The sequence below is a fragment of the Rana temporaria genome, chromosome 7 (genome assembly GCF_905171775.1).
Source record: "Rana temporaria chromosome 7, aRanTem1.1, whole genome shotgun sequence".
NCBI classification, from domain to species: domain Eukaryota; kingdom Metazoa; phylum Chordata; class Amphibia; order Anura; family Ranidae; genus Rana; species Rana temporaria.
In genome coordinates, this window is record NC_053495.1 from 181,194,018 (window position 1) to 181,213,402 (window position 19,385).

General features: G+C 44.6%; 1 protein-coding gene across 3 annotated transcripts in view; it reads left to right on the top strand.

Annotated features, from left to right (window-relative positions):
• The window catches only part of MCOLN2 (mucolipin TRP cation channel 2), a 64,381-nt gene that overhangs the window by 21,838 nt on the left and 23,158 nt on the right, over positions 1 to 19,385 (top strand). For all 3 annotated transcript variants that reach the window (XM_040360570.1, XM_040360573.1, XM_040360572.1), the window contains exons 2-8: positions 1,643 to 1,805; positions 6,287 to 6,460; positions 14,922 to 15,072; positions 16,596 to 16,689; positions 16,768 to 16,864; positions 18,563 to 18,662; positions 19,020 to 19,132. In XM_040360570.1, the coding sequence (XP_040216504.1) occupies positions 1,643 to 1,805; positions 6,287 to 6,460; positions 14,922 to 15,072; positions 16,596 to 16,689; positions 16,768 to 16,864; positions 18,563 to 18,662; positions 19,020 to 19,132 (892 nt within the window). The remainder of the gene's footprint in view (positions 1 to 1,642; positions 1,806 to 6,286; positions 6,461 to 14,921; positions 15,073 to 16,595; positions 16,690 to 16,767; positions 16,865 to 18,562; positions 18,663 to 19,019; positions 19,133 to 19,385) is intronic.

Consider the following 19,385-nt stretch of genomic DNA (forward strand, 5'->3'; position numbering starts at 1 on the left):
CTGTTCGCGCCAAATTCGAGTGGCGTGTCACGGCCCATAATTCACTGCAGCATCGCAGTACATTGCTGGCTGATGATTGGCCAAGCATGCACTATGACCCGCATGCTTGGCCAATCACAGCTTGCAAAAAACGGAGAGCCATAATTGGCCAAAGCCAGGGTGGCTTTGGCCAATTATGGCTCAGGGGGTTTAGTACACGCCCCACACTATTAAAGGCCGCCTGCAGGTCGGCCTTGTGTAGTGTGTTGCGGTGGTTAAGAGAGAGAGAGAGACATTTTTTGTAGGTAGATAGAGCAGGCAGGCAGGCTAGTCTGTTAAAGTTAGTGTGTAGAGGATATATATGCATCCCAGGTGTTGTACATATATTTATACACTGTATAGTTTAGCTAGATCCGCTCTTCCTAATTTACTGACAGGTAGGCAGGTGATTGTGCTAGCTGCAGTATTCTCACGTGGTGTACTGCCTGTGTCCTCTGCAGTGTGCACCTAAAGCTACGTGGTGTGTGTACTGTCTGTGTCTGTGCTATTTTTCTCAATGATTTTCATCCATATTGCAGGGACCAGACATTACATTAAAGCCGCAAGCAGTTTTAAATTACTTTTTTCTTATAGTAATCACATTTTGTGCAGGGACAGTTCTAAACACGTGCCAATTCACAGGCATACTATAGACACCCAGCAGGTACGATATTTAAGCATCATTAAAATCATTGCTCCAGAAAAAACAACCGTTTTTAAAACTTGTTTTTCCATTGATACATGTTCCCTGGGGCAAGACCCGGGTTCTCAAACACGTTTTATGACAATAACTTGCATATTAGGCTTTAAAATTGGCACTTTTGAATTCGAACGTTCAAGTCCCATAGACATCAATGGGGTTCTAAATGTTCGATCCGTTCAAAGGTTCTGGTGCGAACCGAACAGGAGGGTGTTCGGCTCATCCCTAGTGTTCAGCATTGTGAAGAGATCACCAGGTGAACAGGGACAAAAAGAGGTCTAAGGTCTGGTAAGCTGAAATAGAGGGTTTAGAGCAGGGGTAGGCAACCAGTAGCCCTCCAGCTGTTGTGGAACTACATTTCCCACAAGGCATTGTAAGGCTGGCAGTTACAGTTACTCCCAGAGGCATGGTGGTACTTGTAGTTCTGCAACAGCTGGAGGGCCCCAGGTTGCCTCCGCCTGGCTTAGAGACTTTAATTCTTGCCTTTTTTTTGCTTGCAAAGTCTACATGCCATGCCAATCCAACACCGTCTCCTTGGCCACTTCTGCTTTGTGTAATGTATGGGTTCTTGTCCCTCTCCGATGATCGTACCATGCAGAGGCAGCTCTCCAATTAGGCGATGGCCTTAGGCCTCGTGATCACAGGGGCCTCGCGATCGCCGAATTTGCCTGATATTGCTCACCCTTTGAACTATAAGCTGTAAGTGCCATATTTGACTTCAGTTCTGCTTTAGGGAGTCAAAAACCTACCGATCCTCACTGTGGAAGACGCTGTATGTGACTGTTGGCATTAGTTGTAAACACGCATGTGATTTCAGTGCTGTAGAGTGCTGTAAATTGTAAGTTTACATGTGACAAAATTGGTAAAATTCTAAAAGAAAAGGTTTTATTAAAGGTTTTTAACTATTGCTATATTTTTTTGCAGAGTTTCTTCTATGGAACAGGAGGAGTTGGAGAGGGAAGGTATAAAGTTAAAGGAAGATCTGAAGTTCTATTTTATGAGCCCATGTGACAAGTACAGGGCTCGGCGCCAAATACCCTGGAAACTCGCCTTGCAGGTTCTCAAAATTGTTATGGTAACAACACAGGTGATAAATTATGACTTCTTTATGACTTCTAATTTTAATTAAAATTTTATTACTTATGACCAGCAGACTCCTGCTTTGGGGGTGTTCCAAAATGGTGCATATTCTGCTGGTATGTGCAGGATTCTTTGCAAAATAAAAAATTGATGTTTGTGTCAAATGCTGATCTCTGGCTAATTGATAAAAGGGAATTGGTCTTCTCAATGAACATGGGCATACCTGTGGGATCCCCATGGAAAATGGAAATCACTGTAGTTTGTAACCGCCACTAGTTTCCCATCCTGTGCCGAGTGGCTGCCCTGTACATTATGAACACTCCCCTGCTCCATTCTGGGAACACTTTGCAGTTATTCAATTAATTCAAAGTGTTCTCTGACTGGATGAGGGAGAGGGGGTGTGGTGGTGACATCATCTCCACCCTATCCAAAGTGTTCTCTGACTGGACGAGGGAGAGGGGGTGTGGTGGTGACCTCATGATCTCCACCCTATCCAAAGTGTTCTCTGACTGGACGAGGGAGAGGGGGTGTGGTGGTGACATCACGATCTCCACCTTATCCAAAGTGTTCTCTGAATGGTGTTCTACATTGCATCCTGAAGCTAGTGGAGACCACTATCGTGATTTCCAGGTTCCACTTGGATCCCTCAGGTATGGCACATCGATCCAAGCTGAACCAATGTAATTATGTAAAAATTGCCATATCTAAACCTCAGCTTTAAGATGTTGGGAGTGTGTATGTAGGAATTTGTGCCTATTCAGCCAAGAGTATACAGTGCGTTTGCAAAAGTATTCATATCCCTTAAACGCTTGCCGACGATATACGTTGGCAAAATGGCACGCCTGTCCAGTGTTTCCATCCTACCAGATTGAAATTTACTGGCACGACGCCCAAAATTTACTGGCGCAGCCACTTTTTTATTGCCATTTCAAAAAGTTACGAAACTACATTTTAAGGTGCAAATTTTAGTATTTAGGCTACAAACAAGTACGCTAGGCAAATAGCAATGTGATTTAACCACTTAAGGACCGCCCACTGTATATATAAGTCCACAGAATGGCACGGCTGGGCAGATGGACGTACATGCACGTCCACCCAGCCGTGGGTCGCGGAACTAAAGAACGGGGAGAGTCGTGTGTAAACACGGCTTCCCCGTGCTTCACTGTGGCGGCTGCATCAATCGTGTCATCCCGTTTTTAGGGAGACACAATCGATGACGTCAGTCCTACAGCCACACCCCCCTACAGTTGTAAACACACACTAGGTGAAACCTAACCCCTTCAGCGCCCCCTGTGGTTAACTCCCAAACTGCAACTGTCATTTCCACAATAAAGAATGCATTTTAAATGCATTTTTTGCTGTGAAAATGACAATGGTCCCAAAAATGTGTCAAAATTGTGCAAAGCGTCCGCCATAATGTCGCAGTCACGAAAAAAATCGATGATCGCCGCCATTAGTAGTAAAAAAATAAAAAAAATAAAATAAAAATGCAATAAAACTATCCCCCATTTTGTAAACGCTATAAATTTTGCACAAACCAATCGATAAACGCATATTGCAATTTTTTTATTTTTTTTATACCAAAAATAGGTAGAAGAATACTTATCAACCTAAACTGAGGAAAAAAAAATGTTTTTTTTATATATTTTTGGGGGATATTTATTATAGAAAAAAGTAAAAAATATTGAATTTTTTTCCAAGCTGTCGCTCCTATTTTTGTTTATAGCACAAAAAATAAAAACCGCAGAGGTGATCAAATAGTACCAAAAGAAAGCTCTGTTTGTGGGGAAAAAAAGGACGTCAATTTTGTTTGGGAGCCACGTCGCACGACCGCGCAATTGTCTGTTAAAGCGATGCAGTGCCGAATCGCAAAACCTGGCCTGGGCCTTTATCTGCATTTTGGTCCGGGGCTTAAGTGGTTAAGGTAGATATTAAGGTAAAAAAACATATTTTTGTTATTTATGACATGAGGGCAAATTATTTAGTCACATCACCCCCTGCCTCCATCCCCCCTTGGTGGTGCCACAATCTACCCCTGCCTCCGATCTCCCTCTGCCTCCAATCACCCCCTGCCTCCATCGTCCCCTGCCTCCATCCCCCTCTGCGGTGCCACCAAGAACCCCTGTCTCCATCCCCCTCCCCTCTGAGGTGCCACCATCCCCCTCTGCGGTGCCTCCAATCACCCCCTGCCTCCAATCACCCCGTCTCCAAACTCCCCCTCTGTGGTGCCATTGCAGCCACCATCACCCCTTGCCTCCAATCTCCATGCACAGTTCCAAGCCAAACCGATCCCCGCTATTTTCCCCGCAAAAAATAAAAAACGCAGAGGTGATCAAATGCCACAATAAGAAAGCTCTATTTGTGGGGAAAAAAGGATGTCCATTTTGTTTTGGGTGCAATTGTCAGTTAAATCGACGCAGTGCTATATTGCAAACAAGTGCTCTGGTCAGGAAGGGGGTAAATTCTTCCGGGCTGAAGTGGTTAAAATTTTCCACATTTTAGTCATGTTACAAGCAAAAACGTAAATACCGGTATATGTTATTTGGATTTTAAGTAATAAACCAACACAAAGTGGCACATAATTGTGAAGTGGAAGGAAAATGATAAATGGTTTTAATTTTTTATTTTTTTACAAATATGTGAAAAGTGGGGGGTACATTTGTATTCAGCTCCCCTTAGTCAATACTTTGTAGAACCGCCTTTCGCTGCTTCTGCAGCTGCAAGTATTTTTGGGTATATCTCCACCAACTTTGTACATCTAGAGCAGTGTTTCTCAACTCCAGTCCTCAAGGCGCCCCAACAGGTCATGTTTTCAGGCTTTCCATTATTTTGCACAGGTGATTTGATCAGTTTCACTGCCTTGGTAATTACCACAGCCATTTTATCTGAGGGAAATCCTGAAAACATGACCTGTTGGGGCACCTCGAGGACTGGAGTTGAGAAACACTGATCTAGAGTGACATCTTTGCCCATCGTTCTGTAGCGACCTCTAGAGGCCTAATGATGACCTCCAGAGTCAAGGAGAGCTGTCCTCCTTCCTTGTAGAGTGGGTTAACGGGCATGATGGCGGGAATGCAAGATGAAATGGTGGGCGCCAGTCACTTTATGAATGCGAACAAGAGATTTATTGTCTCTTAACAAGAACTGGGGGAGAGAGGGTTAGGGCCAGCACACCCTTGTGTAGATGCAATGGTAATTGGCAGACTCCGATACACTATATAGGGAAAGGCCTCCAGCCAGATGCCACGTCTGTATAGGTGGGACTGCTGTCTCATATGACAACTGAACTTGTAACAGTCACTAAAGGTAACTCTTGGTAATACAGAATAGTTCTTCTCTTCTCTCACAGTATCCCACTCTGTTTTCACTCACTGAGCTCCCGGTCTCTCACTAGACTTCCGTGATGGCTGGGATCTGGATCTCCTGAGCTCTTCCACCGCTATCCCACTGCATACTCCTCAAGCCCCACCCCTGCTAGCCCCCTGGGTCCCTGGCTTGACGCTCACTGAAGCTTTCCCACTTCTTCACTATCCGAAGACTGGTCTGGTACTTGCTCGAGCTTACTCGCAGTAGGCTCTGCTTCCTGCTTTGAGGCGCTATATAGTTGTTGGTGCCTTTTTCTCATTCTTGCAATGCAAGACTATTCCTTTTGTAGGCCCACTGCAAGCAATACACTGCCTATGTGGATGTTCTCCACAACTTAAAAATACTTTTGTTTAATTTTAAAGTACCGTATATACTCGCGTATAAGCCGAGTTTTTCAGCACATTTTTTTTGTGCTGAAAATTCCCCCCTCGGCTTATACTCGAGTCACCTTTTTGCGCCTGATCTCCCGGCATTTTGGGCTCCCGGTACTTTGCACAATTGTAGAGGAAGAGTGGGGCTACATGTATGTCAAGTTTGTTGTCCAAGGGATCTGCGGCCGTGGAGCACCGTGTTTTTTTTTTTTTAATCCAAGCTGGGCACCCCTTCCATAGACTCCCATGTTAAATGTCAGTCTAGTCATGGGCACAGTGAGGCATGCAAATAGACACCCTATGCTTATACTCGAGTCAATACGTTTTCCCATTTTTTTTTTTTTTTTTGTGGTAAAATTAGATGCCTCGGCTTAGATTAGGGTCGCCTTATACTCGAGTATATACAGGTAACTGTGTTGTATTCCCAAACCTATTAAATGAACTGTAGACAAATAAATCTGATCATAAGTGTCCGCTGATGCTATAATAAAAGCAGCCAGAGCATATTGTGATACCTGTGAAGCTCTCTGAATATTGCTATACAATTTTTTAAAAACCTCAACTTTTCCGCAACTGGTCCACTTTTATCCCAGCTTCCAACATGTAATATAGGAATTTCTGCAGCCAATAGTAAGGGATCCCATTTGCTCTTTGGGACTAAAAGCCTGAGAACATTGTGGTCTTAAAATGAGTGTACACCTCCGAATGCATTGTCATTCCTCTGAATTATTTGTTTTCTTATTTTTTTCAGCTGGTTCTGTTTGGGTTGAGCAACCAACTAGTGGTTTCCTTCAAGGAAGAGAACACAATGGCCTTCAAACACTTGTTTCTCAAAGGATATACTGGCATAGATGAAGATGACTACAGCCTCACAGTTTACACTCAGGAAGATTTCTACACCAGTATGTTTTATGTGGTTGATCAGGTAAATAACGTGTGATGTACAGTACTGTAAAATACTTGCTATTTGAGGTGCATGTACCGTATTTATCGGGGTATTGCGCGCTCCGGCGTATAGCGCGCACCCCTAATGTGGACCCGCAATTCCTGTAAATATTTTTTTTTTAGTACTTACAGTTTTGTGTCTTGCGCGGCGTCCATCGGCACCTCGTCGGGTCCGGCGTCCGTCTGCGGCTTCAGTGGTGTCCTCCCGGCTTCTCCCACGCTGTCTCCCCGTCGAATCGCCGCTTCCCGCGCTCAGTTTGAATGCCTGCGCCGACATATACCAAGTGCAGTACACTCGGCTACATTCGGCCAGGCTCGGCTTCGCTCACGCTCTGTGACGTTTATGCGTGAGCACGAGCGAAGCCGAGCCTGGCCGAATGTAGCCGAGTGTACTGCACTCGGTATATGTCGGCGCAGGCATTCAAACTGAGCGCGGGTATCGGCGTATATCGCGCACCCACGATTTTCCCCTTATTTAAAGGGGAAAAAAGTGCGCGGTATACGCCGATAAATAGGATATATTACTGACATTCATGGTTCAATAAGAAGGCTCCTGACTAGAGTTGAGCGGACACCTAGATGTTCGACCAAACGTCGGAAAAAAGTCTGGGTTCGGGACCCGAACTTGAACCCCAACCCCATTGAAGTCGATGGGGACCCGGACTTTTGACTACTAAAATGTCTCTAAAAAAACTAATGGAAAGGGCTAGAGGGCTGCAAATGGCAGCAAAATGACAGTAAGAGCATGGCAAGTACTCTGCAAATACACGTGGATCGGGAAATAACTTAAAATACCATAAAACAAAAAATAAATAAAAATAATCTTGACCTAGGAGGACGAGGTCCATATGGAGTAGGAGGTTAAGGTGGCGGTGGAAGCGGCGGTGGAGGAGGACGAGGTAGCCAACACAGCAGGTTTTTGTTTTTAATTGATTTTTTAAATTGGGGTACACCCCAAAAGAGTGAGAAAGATCTAGGGTTGCCACCTCATCCCTTTAAACCCAAACACAGAGTAATTACACAGGTTCTGGGGCTAATTTAAATGTCGATAAGGCACCAAGTGAGTTTAATTGGCACCTTAATCAGCCAGAGAACCTGTGTAATACCTTTTCGGTTTTAAAGGGATGAGGTGGCAACCCTAGAAAGATCAGAAATAAAAGAATGGCTGGGTAAGGCCGGTATAGGCTTCTATTCTGCACAAGGTATGGACAAGTCCTGTGGGATCCATGCTAGAAATTCTTGACCATGTCAGAAATTCCTGTCTGGGGCCCAAAAGAAATAGGGTTAAAAAGAGCGAGGGTTCTCATCAGGGCTGGAAAGGAAGGGCTGTATGAAGGGGCAAGGCAAGCCATACCAATAAAAGCAGACCCATAAGCTGGCAATACACTGGTAGAGTGTTACTACCCTCTCCTACTCAGGCTAAATGTAGTTTTGGCTCTGCTGCACTCATTGGACCAACAATCTAATTTCTAGGTCTGGCCAGGTTTCCCTAAGCTTGGTAGTTGATCGCTCCTGTCTGCCTCTGTAAAAAGCTTCCAGAGATACAGTAGAATAGGAAGGTCAACCAATGAAGTTGTAAATCTTTATCTAACCTGTTGTGGGAGCTTGTTCAAAGATTGTTGTTCTCCATGGGCTGCTGGGAGGTAGCCAGTGTATTAAAGGGGAGTTCCAGCCTTTTTTTAAGATTATTAAAAGTCAGCAGCTACAAAAAGTGTAGCTGCTGGCTTTTAATAAACAGACACTTACCTGCTCCACGGCTCCAGTGACGAGCCGGCCGGGGCTCCGCTCCTCGCCCCCCCCCTCGCCGGCCGGCATCTTCATTCCTAGTGTGGGCACCCGGCAGTGACAGCTTTCGGCTTCACGGCCGGGCACCCACTGCGCAGTCCGATTGGACAGGCGCTCGCCTACAGGGAGGGGCTGCAAGAAAGCGATTAAGCTAATCGCCTTTCCAGCCCCTTGGCGGAAGGAGGAAGTGGGACAGGAAGTCCCCTTCTCCTGAAGCCCCCAATCCCCCCCCCCCCCAAAAAAAAAATTACATGCCAAATGTGGCATGTAAGGGGGCGAGGAGTGGGTTAAGCGGAAGTTCCATTTTTAGGTGGAACTCCGCTTTAGAGCTTCTGCTAGGCCTCAGCATGTACATGACTAATGCCGCGTACACACGATTGCATTTTCCATCGAAAAACCTTGGATGGTTTTGCCGATGGAAATCCACTCAAGCTTAGCTCGCATACACACGGTCACACAAAAGTTCTCTGAACTTTCGACTGTCAAGAACGCGGTAACGTACAACACTACGACGAGCCGAGAAAATTAAGTTCACTGCTTCCGAGCATGCGTAGAATTGTTTCCGAGCATGCGTCGGAATTTCCAATTGGAATTATTTCTGTTAGAAAACCAACACTCAAATTTTTGTTGGCGGAAATTCCAACAGGAAAAGTCCGATGGAGACTACACACGGTCGGAATTTCCGACCAAAAGTTCACATCGGAATTTCCGTCAAAAGTCTGACCATGTGTACGGGGTATAAGATAGGGTGACCAGACATCCCCGATTTCAGGGGACAGTCCCCGAAACAAGTTTGTCCCCGGATTGGATTTGAACAGGGACTGGGGCAATTTCATAGACAGTCAGTGCTCCTACTAGCTTAGGGGGGTGTTTTTTTCTCTCCATTATCTGTCCCCCTTTCTGATGATCATGTGCTGGTCGAAGCGGAGGAAATATTTCTTTAGTTTCGGGTGCATGCCCATTCCACACCGCTCGCATGTTCTTCTGCCTTGGCTCAGTCCCGGCCAGCCGCCTGCCTGATTATCTTTTTGCCTTCCCTGGCGGAGTGATCTTCCACCGCTCCTCTCCCAGTAGTAGCCGGGGCCCGGAGAGTTAGACTTGACAGGCTGTGAGGCGGGCAGCGGCGATGGTCAGAGTCGCTGATTGCCGCCATTACTAGTAAAAAAAAACGTCCCCGGATTTCATTTAAAAAATCTGGTCACCTTAGTATAAGAGCCTTGAAGAACTTGGATTTCAAGACATTTGCTGGAGGGCATATGTGAGTAGGACCTCAGGTGCGCATGTGCTGCCAGAGGTTGCTGTAAGAACTGGGACTGCACATACAAAGCTTAAATTCTATGAATACCCCCTCTATATCCCACAAACGTTACTGTTAAAGTAAGGTGACCAGATTTTTAAAATGAAATCCGGGGACATATTTTTTCTTTACTAGTAATGGCAGCAATCAGCGACTCTCTGCCCGTCGCTGCCGGCCTCACAGCCTCTCAAGTCTCACTCTCTGGGCCCCGGCTACTACTGGGTGGGGAGCAGAGGAAGATCTCTCCGCCAGGGAAGGCAAGGAGATAGGCAGGTGGCTGGCCAGGATTTGAGCCAAGACAGAAGAACATGCGAGTGAAGCTGAATGGGCATGCGCCCGAAACTGAAGAAATATTCCCTCCGCTCCGACCAGCACATGATCATCAGAAAGGGGCACAGATAATGGGAAAAATACGGGGGCTTAGCGGGGGGGGGGTGTAATTCTAATTTTTTTTTATTTAATTCTGCACTGATTGTCTTTGAAATTGCCCCTGCCCCCTATTAAATCCAATCTGGGGACAAAACCAGGGACAGACTTGGTCCGGGGACAGTGTCCTCAATCGGGGGACTGTCCCCTGAAACTGGGGATGTCTGGTCACCCTATGTTAAAGGGTTTTTGATCAAGAATCTGTCCTGTATCTGTTTTGCGTTTTTGAAACATCCTGCACCCTCATGTTTAAAGCACTGAAACAAATCTACAAAAAGACATCCATAGACTGAATCTCTTCTTTTGTCGGTATGCTTAGAGCTGGTTTCTGGGCCTGGTAGCTTCTGAACTGGTAAGGGAAACCTGGGTCATTCTCATCGGTCCCTCTGAGCTGAGGTGAGGGCTACAAACAGAAGTTCACACGAAAAATCTCAACAGTACATTGACCAAAGACTTGACCCAATGTCATTTATGTTGCAAGAACAGCAATCTGCTCTTATATAAACTAAACAATACTGTATGCATTATAATTTTCTATCCAGCAGGTGGCACTGCAGTGTTGTGTGTATTCTATGGCAATGTAATAAGAGGAAGTGTGTGCACTTGTTTGTTCTCTACCTGTTCTATGATAAAAGGCATGTAATGTATTTCTCCACGAAAGTGAAGGTGTCCAGCTGCATACAACAAGCTTCCAGCGCATGATGCAATAACCTGCTAATAATTTTGAAAGTACTTTTTTAAAATCTAATTTGCTTTTAACATTCAATTTTGGTATGTATGAAATTTCCCGAATGAAAATCCTATACACCGTACACGATTGGTTTATTAGAGATTCATACATTCAGGTAGGGTGACCAGACATCCCCAGTTTCAGGGGACAGTCCCCTGATTGAGGACACTGTCCCCGGACCAAGTCTGTCCCTGGTTTTGTCCCCAGATTGGATTTAATAGGGGGCAGGGGCAATTTCAAAGACAATCAGTGCAGAATTAAAATAAAAAAAATAGAATTACACACACCCGCTCCGCCGTTCCTACTAGCATAGGGGGGTTGTATTTTTCCCATTATCTGTGCCCTTTTCTGATGATCATGTGCTGGTCGGAGCGGAGGGAATATTTCTTCAGTTTCGGGCGCATGCCCATTCAGCTTCGCTCACATGTTCTTCTGCCTTGGCTCAAATCCTGGCCAGCCGCCTGCCTAACTCTTTGCCTTCCTTGGCGGAGTGATTTTTCTCCGCTCCCCATCCAGTAGTAGCCGGGGCCGAAGAGTAAGACTTGAGTGACTGTGAGGCGGGCGGCAACGGGCAGAGAGTCGCTGATTGCCGCCATTACTAGTAAAGAAAAAAAGATGTCCCCGGATTTCATTTTAAAAATCTGGTCACCTTACATTCAGGCCAGGTTCACACTGTAGCTGCATGTGGCTCACAGCAGGGGTCCGGTGCGTACTGGTTCACCGGTTCAGGTCAGATTTCAGCCCGAATTTTGGGCTAAAATCGAACCTGAAACGCACCAAAAAAGCACACGTTTTTTCCGACACACCGCACCAGACCCGCTGCGGAGATATGTGACGCGGCTCCATAGAGAGCCGATCACATTCTCCTGCTTTACGAATTGAATGCGGAGAAACGCGCGTTCAATTTGCATAGGTGTGAACCCGGCCTCCAGGAATAATTTTCCATGCTGCTCTTTCATTTTCACACCACTAGGTTTGAAAATGATTTTCGATTTGATCCCACTACTGATTAGAAATGGAATTTTAATGTCCCTGAAAATTTTATAACAAACTTCTACTGGTGTATGGGCAGCTTTACTTCTATTGCTAATCATCCTATCCCTTAGTAGACACACCAGACCTCATCCAGAAGAAGCAGCAGACCTCAGTCACGCATTGCATCAAAGGTGCTGGATCATTTTGTTCTAATAATTCCAATGAAATTGTAGGTCTGGTCTAGAAAAAGATTTCTATTTTGGGCTGCTCTCCATGAAGTATTGGCCGGTAGCATAGCACGTGTCTGTGGTACACTGGTGTGGAAGGAGGATAGTACCAGACATATTTAACGTCAAGCTGTTGCATTTAATAAAGCAAACGTGACTCAGGGTTCAAAGTGTTTTCTTGATCAGGGTTACAAGAAGACAACATTAAAATATACATTATTTTTTTTTGTTTGGATTGTAAGAATATAGGGCCAGATCCTCAAAAGAGATACGCAGGCGGATCTGCTGTTCCGCCGTCGTATCCCTGTTTCTATCTTTGGAACTGATCCACAGAATCCGTTTCCAAGAGATAGACAGAAGATCCGGCAGGTGTAATAGTTTTACACTGCCGGATCTTAAGATGCAGTACCGCGACCGCCGCTGGGGGCATTCATCGTCGAAATTACGCGTCGGGTATGCTAATGAGGAGTTGCGTCGATCCTCAAAGCTTTTTCGCGTTCGATACGTCGCCGCTACGTTAGTTTTACGTCGATTGCGTAAGCCGTACTGGAATACGGAAATACGCTACGCGCCAATCAAAAAATGACGTCACGTCACGCAAAGCACGTTGGGGAAATTTGCGTCACAAGCATGCGCAGTACGTCCGGCGCGGGAGCGCGCCTAATTTAAATGGGACTCGCCCCATTAGATTAGGAACGCCTTGCGCCGGACGGATTTGAGTTACACCGCCGCAAATTTCCAGGTAAGTGTGTTGTGGATCGATACCTAACTTAGGAAATTTGCGGCAGTGTAACTTAAATCTGTTAAGTTACGTTGCGCTGCGGGGCTGTGGATCTGGCCCATGATATGCATATACTGTAGTTGGTGTGGCAAAGGGGTTATATTATCTTATTGGATAATACATTTTGTAAAATATGTAAGTCTTTTATTTAGAACAAAGTTCTGAGTACAAATCTATAAAGGCGATTAAAAATAAAGAAGAAATGATCATTGAAGCATTATAAAAAAATTGTTCAATAAACTAGAATGTACCTTTACTGGAACTTTTTGAAAGTGTATTTTTGCATAGTCCTCTCCTCCTGCCTCCCACAAGTTTCTGCTCAGTCATGTTTTGCTGATGCCAAGCAATTCATTGAAGGGTGTGTAGCACTTCCCCCGGAGAAGCTGCTGGTTGAATTTTGGGTTTGCACATTCCCTCTTAAAGAGGAGGTTTACCCTAAAAAACAACTTTCTACCATGCCATCCAGCATACTAGCGTCAGCTAAAGTATGCCTTTACTTATTTTTTTTGCGCTGTACTCAGTTTAATCCATTAGTTTCGTTTCTGACTCCCGCGGGGAGTAGGCGTACCTATGAAGAGGGGAACAGGATTGCCGGCTATGGCGCGTCACGCTTCCCGAAAATAGACAGAGTAGGAATCGGGCTCTTCACGGCGCTATACGGCGCCTGCGCACAGACTAGGAGCTGACTGCGCAGGCGCTGTGAAGAGCCAAGTCCTATTTTGGCTATTTTCGGGAAGCGCCATAGCCGGCCGTCAATCATGTTCCCCTCTTCATAGGAACGCCTACTCCCCGCGGGAGTCTGAAACTTAACTAATGGATTAAACTGTAAGTACAGCATAAAAAATAAAGGCATACTGTTGCTAACGCTAGTATGCTGGATGGCATGGTAGACAAAAAAAATTTTTTTTTTAGGGTGAACCCCTCCGCTTTAAGCTTCGTTGTTGGGGTAGGAAGGTCCATAGTAAATGCAATGTCAAGACAGATGTAAAATCTTCAACAGTTTGGTTTTATTTTCACTGCAGGATAACTTCAACAAGAGAAAGTAGAAGGGATGGGAAAGGTTCAGGCACGTGGTACAGAATGCTCAAAAACAGTCAATCAGTCTCCACTCTCAACTATTGAGTGGGTATTGCTCACCCGGATAGTCCCCTCACATGGCCCAGCAGCAGGGATGATGCACAAACCAATGTCTAGACGTTCTCTGCCACAGACTGTCGTGGAATGAACTTGGTCTCTGCCACAGACCTTTTGGATGAACTTGGTCTCTGCCACAGACCTCTTTGATGCGTCCAGGAATCCTCTGCCACAGGATTTCAAAGTCCAGAACCTCCAGCCGTGCAGTAGAAGAGCCTTCAAACAAAACCTGCGAACTGCAGGGCTTTCAATGTAGTGGATCCCTCCCTAATCAAGTCACCAGGCCTCACCTGAGACATCAGCATCTTGCCGTTCTCCTCCAGTGCAGCTCCTCCCCTGGTCTCCTTTATTAAGTTGGCTTCCTCCCTTGTGGACAGACAGCTTGGGATCCCCTTTTTAGAATTGTAGGCCTCAGTCAGCATAGCTGGGCCTACTTGAAAGTGAAGTGACCCCGGGTCAACGTGGCCCCGGAGTTGGGTTCACACGCACCTCACGCCAGGAAGGCCACGAGGCTAAGGACCCTGAAAAATGGTGTCTGCCCCTTAAATACCCCTCTCCAGCACGCACAGCGGAGTCACCACTCCCACTCCCGAGAAGGAACACCCAACACACCATGGTACACCTGCGTTCCAACATAAGCCCAAGATGGTAACGCCACCTGCAGGCAACAAGGGAAAACTACCAGATAGTACCACAGCCAGAACAGAGGCAAATTTGTATTAGACAGGTCTGGGTCTAGGTATTGACCCAGACATCCCTTAAATTTGAAATGGCGCCCCATAATTTGGGGTGGGAGCTACAGGTGGGTATGCCTGCACCCAGAATTTGGAATTTTTCAGGGAACTGTGCTGGTATTTTGTAGCAGTAAAGGTATATTCTGGTTATTTGTCTGCTATCTGGCTGCATATTTGCTATCCTGTGAAAACCTACTCCAAATGATTTATCAGTTTTGTGTGGGACCAAGTTTAAGTCCTTCTTATTTATTTAATTTTCTTGTACAAAGTTGAATTTTAAAAATGAGAATGAATGAGTTTGTTAGGGTTTGGTCTTTGATCCCTGTCTGTTTGCTTTTTTTTTTTTTTACAGTACCGTCGCATAGACAATCTTTCACTTGGTACGGTCAGCTATGACAATAATGAAAAGAGGAAAGGGCTGAAGATCTGTAAGCAGCATTATCGCAAAGGGTCCATACATCCTTCCAATGACACCTTCTATATAGACCCCACTGTGGAGACAGGTATTATATGTTGGTTTACTGGCGTCCATATGCCTTCCCACTCCAGCAATAAAAAAAAAAAACTATTTTGGATGGAATGGGGATGTATTTGAGCATCTCTGTTTTCATTGCTATTAAGGTGGTGTATTCGCACAGTCCACGTGCAGAGCCCGCCAGGAAGTTGGCACAGCCCTGCGCTAATCACAGGCAGAGAGACATTGTCCCAATGCTCGGCTGTAGAGATCGGGAAATGTCTCGCTGCCTGTGATTAGAGCAGCGCGGGGCCGACTTCCTGGCGGGCTCTGCACGTAGAGTGTACGAACACGCCGGAGCTCATGCTTAATTGCTATATGTCACCATTGGTGACCGTTCTTGGCACTTCTGTCCTTAAATATAAAATAAGTAGTGGAAATCTTCCTGTACTAAGGGACATCCCACCTTGACAGTCGGAACAGGTGTCCTCAAAGGAAGATATTATCTCTTTTCAAGTTCCAGTGACAACTGTACTATTTACTATTCTTTCTTACTTTCTTATCCATTGAAAATGTCTAACAGGGCAAATGGTGAGAAGGACTTGCCCAAATGGAGACCCACATTCAAACCCAAATCTAGAAAAAAAATTGGCTGTAGATCTCCTGGAGCGAGGTGGGGTTCACCGCTCCAGGGAAATCCCAAGTGCAATTGTGGATAAGTCCAGGTGGATGTGGGTGCTGGCAATGCACTAGGCAATGGAAAGTAGCAAAGGACGGATGGACGGCCGCACACCAAAGAACTCTTGTACTCTCTTATTGAAGGAACATGAGCAAACACCGCAAAAACACAGCAGAAATCAAAAACAGCCGACGCGTTTCACACTTAGTGCTTATTCATGGCCATGTAGATCTCCTGGAGCACTGCTATGGTTCAGTAAAACTGGCACAACTCCAAGATGCTTGGTTTTTCTTTAATGCTGATGCAATCCATTGTTTACTGCAGCCTAACCTTTGAAGCACCTACAAACAAACATTCATACATATACTATTGTAGAAGAACCCAGAACGCTATCTTGTGGTGGTGGTGGTAAGGGGGGGGGGGTATAATTCAAGTTCATTGAAGGCCACTTAACAGAAGAGTGTGCTACATTTCAGAGCTATATTTATATCATTTTTGTTGTATGCAAGGAAGCTGTTTACCATATGACCTATCACTCATAATTGGCAGCCAAACCATTTTATGTAACCCTCTTGGCACCCAAACCCCTGTGAACTACTATGGTCTCTTACCAATAACAAATTGGCTGGGTATGGGGAAATCTCAAGATTTTCCTTGCTTAATACCATAATTGACATCTCACACGTCCACAGATTTGTTTATTGAATTTTTCCGAGCTGGAGAAGCTGAGTGAACAAGGCCATAACCACTTCCAGTCCTATAACCTGGCTAAAGCCAAGTTCAAATGCTACAACAATACACGCTGTGTACCTGCCAAGTGCAGGCTGTCTCCCCCTTTGTACATTGTGTGTGCACCTGTCTGTGTTCTGATGATCCTCTGTGATTTTTTTTAGAATGTCTACACATATCGCAGGAAATGCTAATGACCAACCACGCCTATGACCTGCTGCGGGCCAATTCGTCCTTCTTCAGCATAGAGTTCTACAGGTAATAAATCTTTTGCCTCTTCATATCGAATCGCTTTTATATCGGTCGTATAAAGTCTATAATTTATTTTTATTGCAGACTTATTAAAGTGGACATCTCCTTCAGGCTGAATGGCATTGACCTTCAAACCATACAGGTCCGTGAGCTGCCAGATTGCTACATGTTTCACAACAAGGCAAGTCTTGAGTGTAATTTGGCTTGGAACCCATTTGGTCTAATATAAATATACCCTTACTTGGTGCTTTGCTGTGTATATAAAATGGTTGTATGCTCTGGTATTTAAAGGTTTGAGCATCCTAGTAGAATTATGCATTCAGATGGTTTTCTAAGTAAAATACGACCAACACAACCTTTATCCCTAGAATTTGAAGAGGGCGGAAAGGGGTTTGATTTCCTGTTTTGTTTTTTGTTTTTTTCCTCAAAGCCACTGTGCACCCAAGAATATATTGGGGGGGAGGGGAAAATTGGGACTTTAAATGAGGCCATGACCTGGTGACCTGGTGCCTCCATCCCTGGCAATATGTAGAAACAAAACAAAGACCAAAAAGGTTGGGACTTTGAGCGAAGCACGTGATGAAAAAAGCATTGATGAATGTAATCGGTTAATTCACATAATTTAATTCATATAAAACAATATACAAACATGATCTTAATATCAAGTATGAACAACAATTGGTCATGATACTAACACGGCTAAGTATAGAAATCACAAGATAATTTTCATAATTCAAAGTTAATCATATATGCACACACAATTATTATAAGCTGAGCCTATTAGGCCATGGCCTCATGAATCAGAGTATATAAAAATGTAAAGCTTTATGGACTCAAGGGGTTGATTGAGAGAACGCGGTGTATGTTGGCTCTATGCGTTTCATGGCTATTGGACCAATCCTCAGGAGCAAGCACGTTCATGTATCTGAAATTAGAAATGCAAGATTATGGGGATATATATTTGTATGCCATATGGATGTCCATATCGACAACAGAACTGGTAAAGTGCAGGCACTCCACCAGGATGGTGACTTACATGGGTCTATGCAATGGAGGCATAGTGCCGACAGTCGCGAGCCATCCAAGGATTGTCCTGGATGGGAGCAGTGGCGGCCGATCCCGCGGCGGCAGCCAAAAAAGACCACTCCCACAGAGTACGGGCCTACAGGGCTTGGGTGTGTGACGTGGGGATATTGAGCCAAAAATAATCTGTGTGAAAATATGTGAAAGAGAAATATAATATGATAGTACATCATCATTACATTATACTAACAGTAGTGAATGGAATAAAGCTGTGTGTGAGAGGATGGTGGAAAGGGTGTCCACAGCACAGAAACCAACACCAAAAGTAAAGGAACGAGACACAACCAATATTGGTCTCCTAGGTCATGAGGGAGTTGCCTGATGTGAGGCAAAGTAAAGGGGACAGGAGTCCACACAGTGACATGTATGTGGGGCGCCCCAAATGCCCAATTCCAAAGCGGGAGGAGGTCTATATGGACGCTGCCGCAAATCAGCCCCCAACGTCACACGTACGTTTTTCAGTGGGGGGGTGAGAGGCGCCACCTTCTAGGCGGTCCGCCGCCCCGCGAGGCGCCACATTTTCATGGCAAAGAGGGACTTTGCAATTAATTGCAATTCATTTGATCACTCTTCATAACATTGTGGAGTATATGCAAATTGCCATAATAAAAACTGAGACCGAGGACTTTGTGAAAATTCTTATTTGTGTCATTCTCAAAACTTTTTTGGCCATGGCTGTAGAGCAGAAAACCACTTTTGCAGATGATTAACTAACTTGGTGCTCTGAATGTACATATGTATTGTGACCAGATTTTTATTTTTTTATTTTTTACCATTCTTCTCTTTTTATTTATAGATAACGTTTGATAACCAGGCTCATAGTGGAAAGGTGAAGATCTTCTTTGACAGCGATGCTACTATTCAGGAATGCAAGGACTGGCATATATCTGGTTCCAGTGAGTAGGGTCATGAAATAACTGTGTTCTGTTACAAGTAGACATATGCAATTCGTTTAGTTTCTAATTTGTTTTTTAACAAAAATTCAGAAATTCGTTAATTCCGAATTTTCGTATTGGCGAACTTTTTATTTCCGAATTTTCGGACTTCTGAAAATTTCGTATTTCCGAATTTTTCAATTTCCGATTTTTCATGGTACAGTATTGACTTAACGTACCATAAAAGTCCATATTGCCTCCACAACGTCCAAATTCTCCATCTAGTAATTGGACGAAGGTACATTTTTATTATTTTTCTTATCAACTTGTTTTTGCATATATTGTGGAATACAGATCTTCATTTTGAGTCTCTTGCAGCTCAGAAGAACACTCACTACATCCTGGTGTTCGATGGTTTTGTTATCCTGACCTGCTTGACATCTCTTATTCTGTGTACGCGTTCCATTGTCCTGGCTATAAAACTACAAAGAGTAAGTACTAATAAATTCTGAGTCATAGGGGAGTGCAAAATATGATGAAGCTGTGCATAGTAGCCAATTGGCTTCTAACTTCAGCTTGTTCAATTACACTTTGGGCCGAAAAATAAATAAATGGTTTCTATGCAGAGCTTAAACAGATTTTGCACTCCTACAGTTTTAGTAAATCAACCCCATAAAGTTTTTACTCTGTGATCTTTTTTTCTGTGATTAGCCTGAGTTCTAATATTCCTGCCTTGATTTAAAA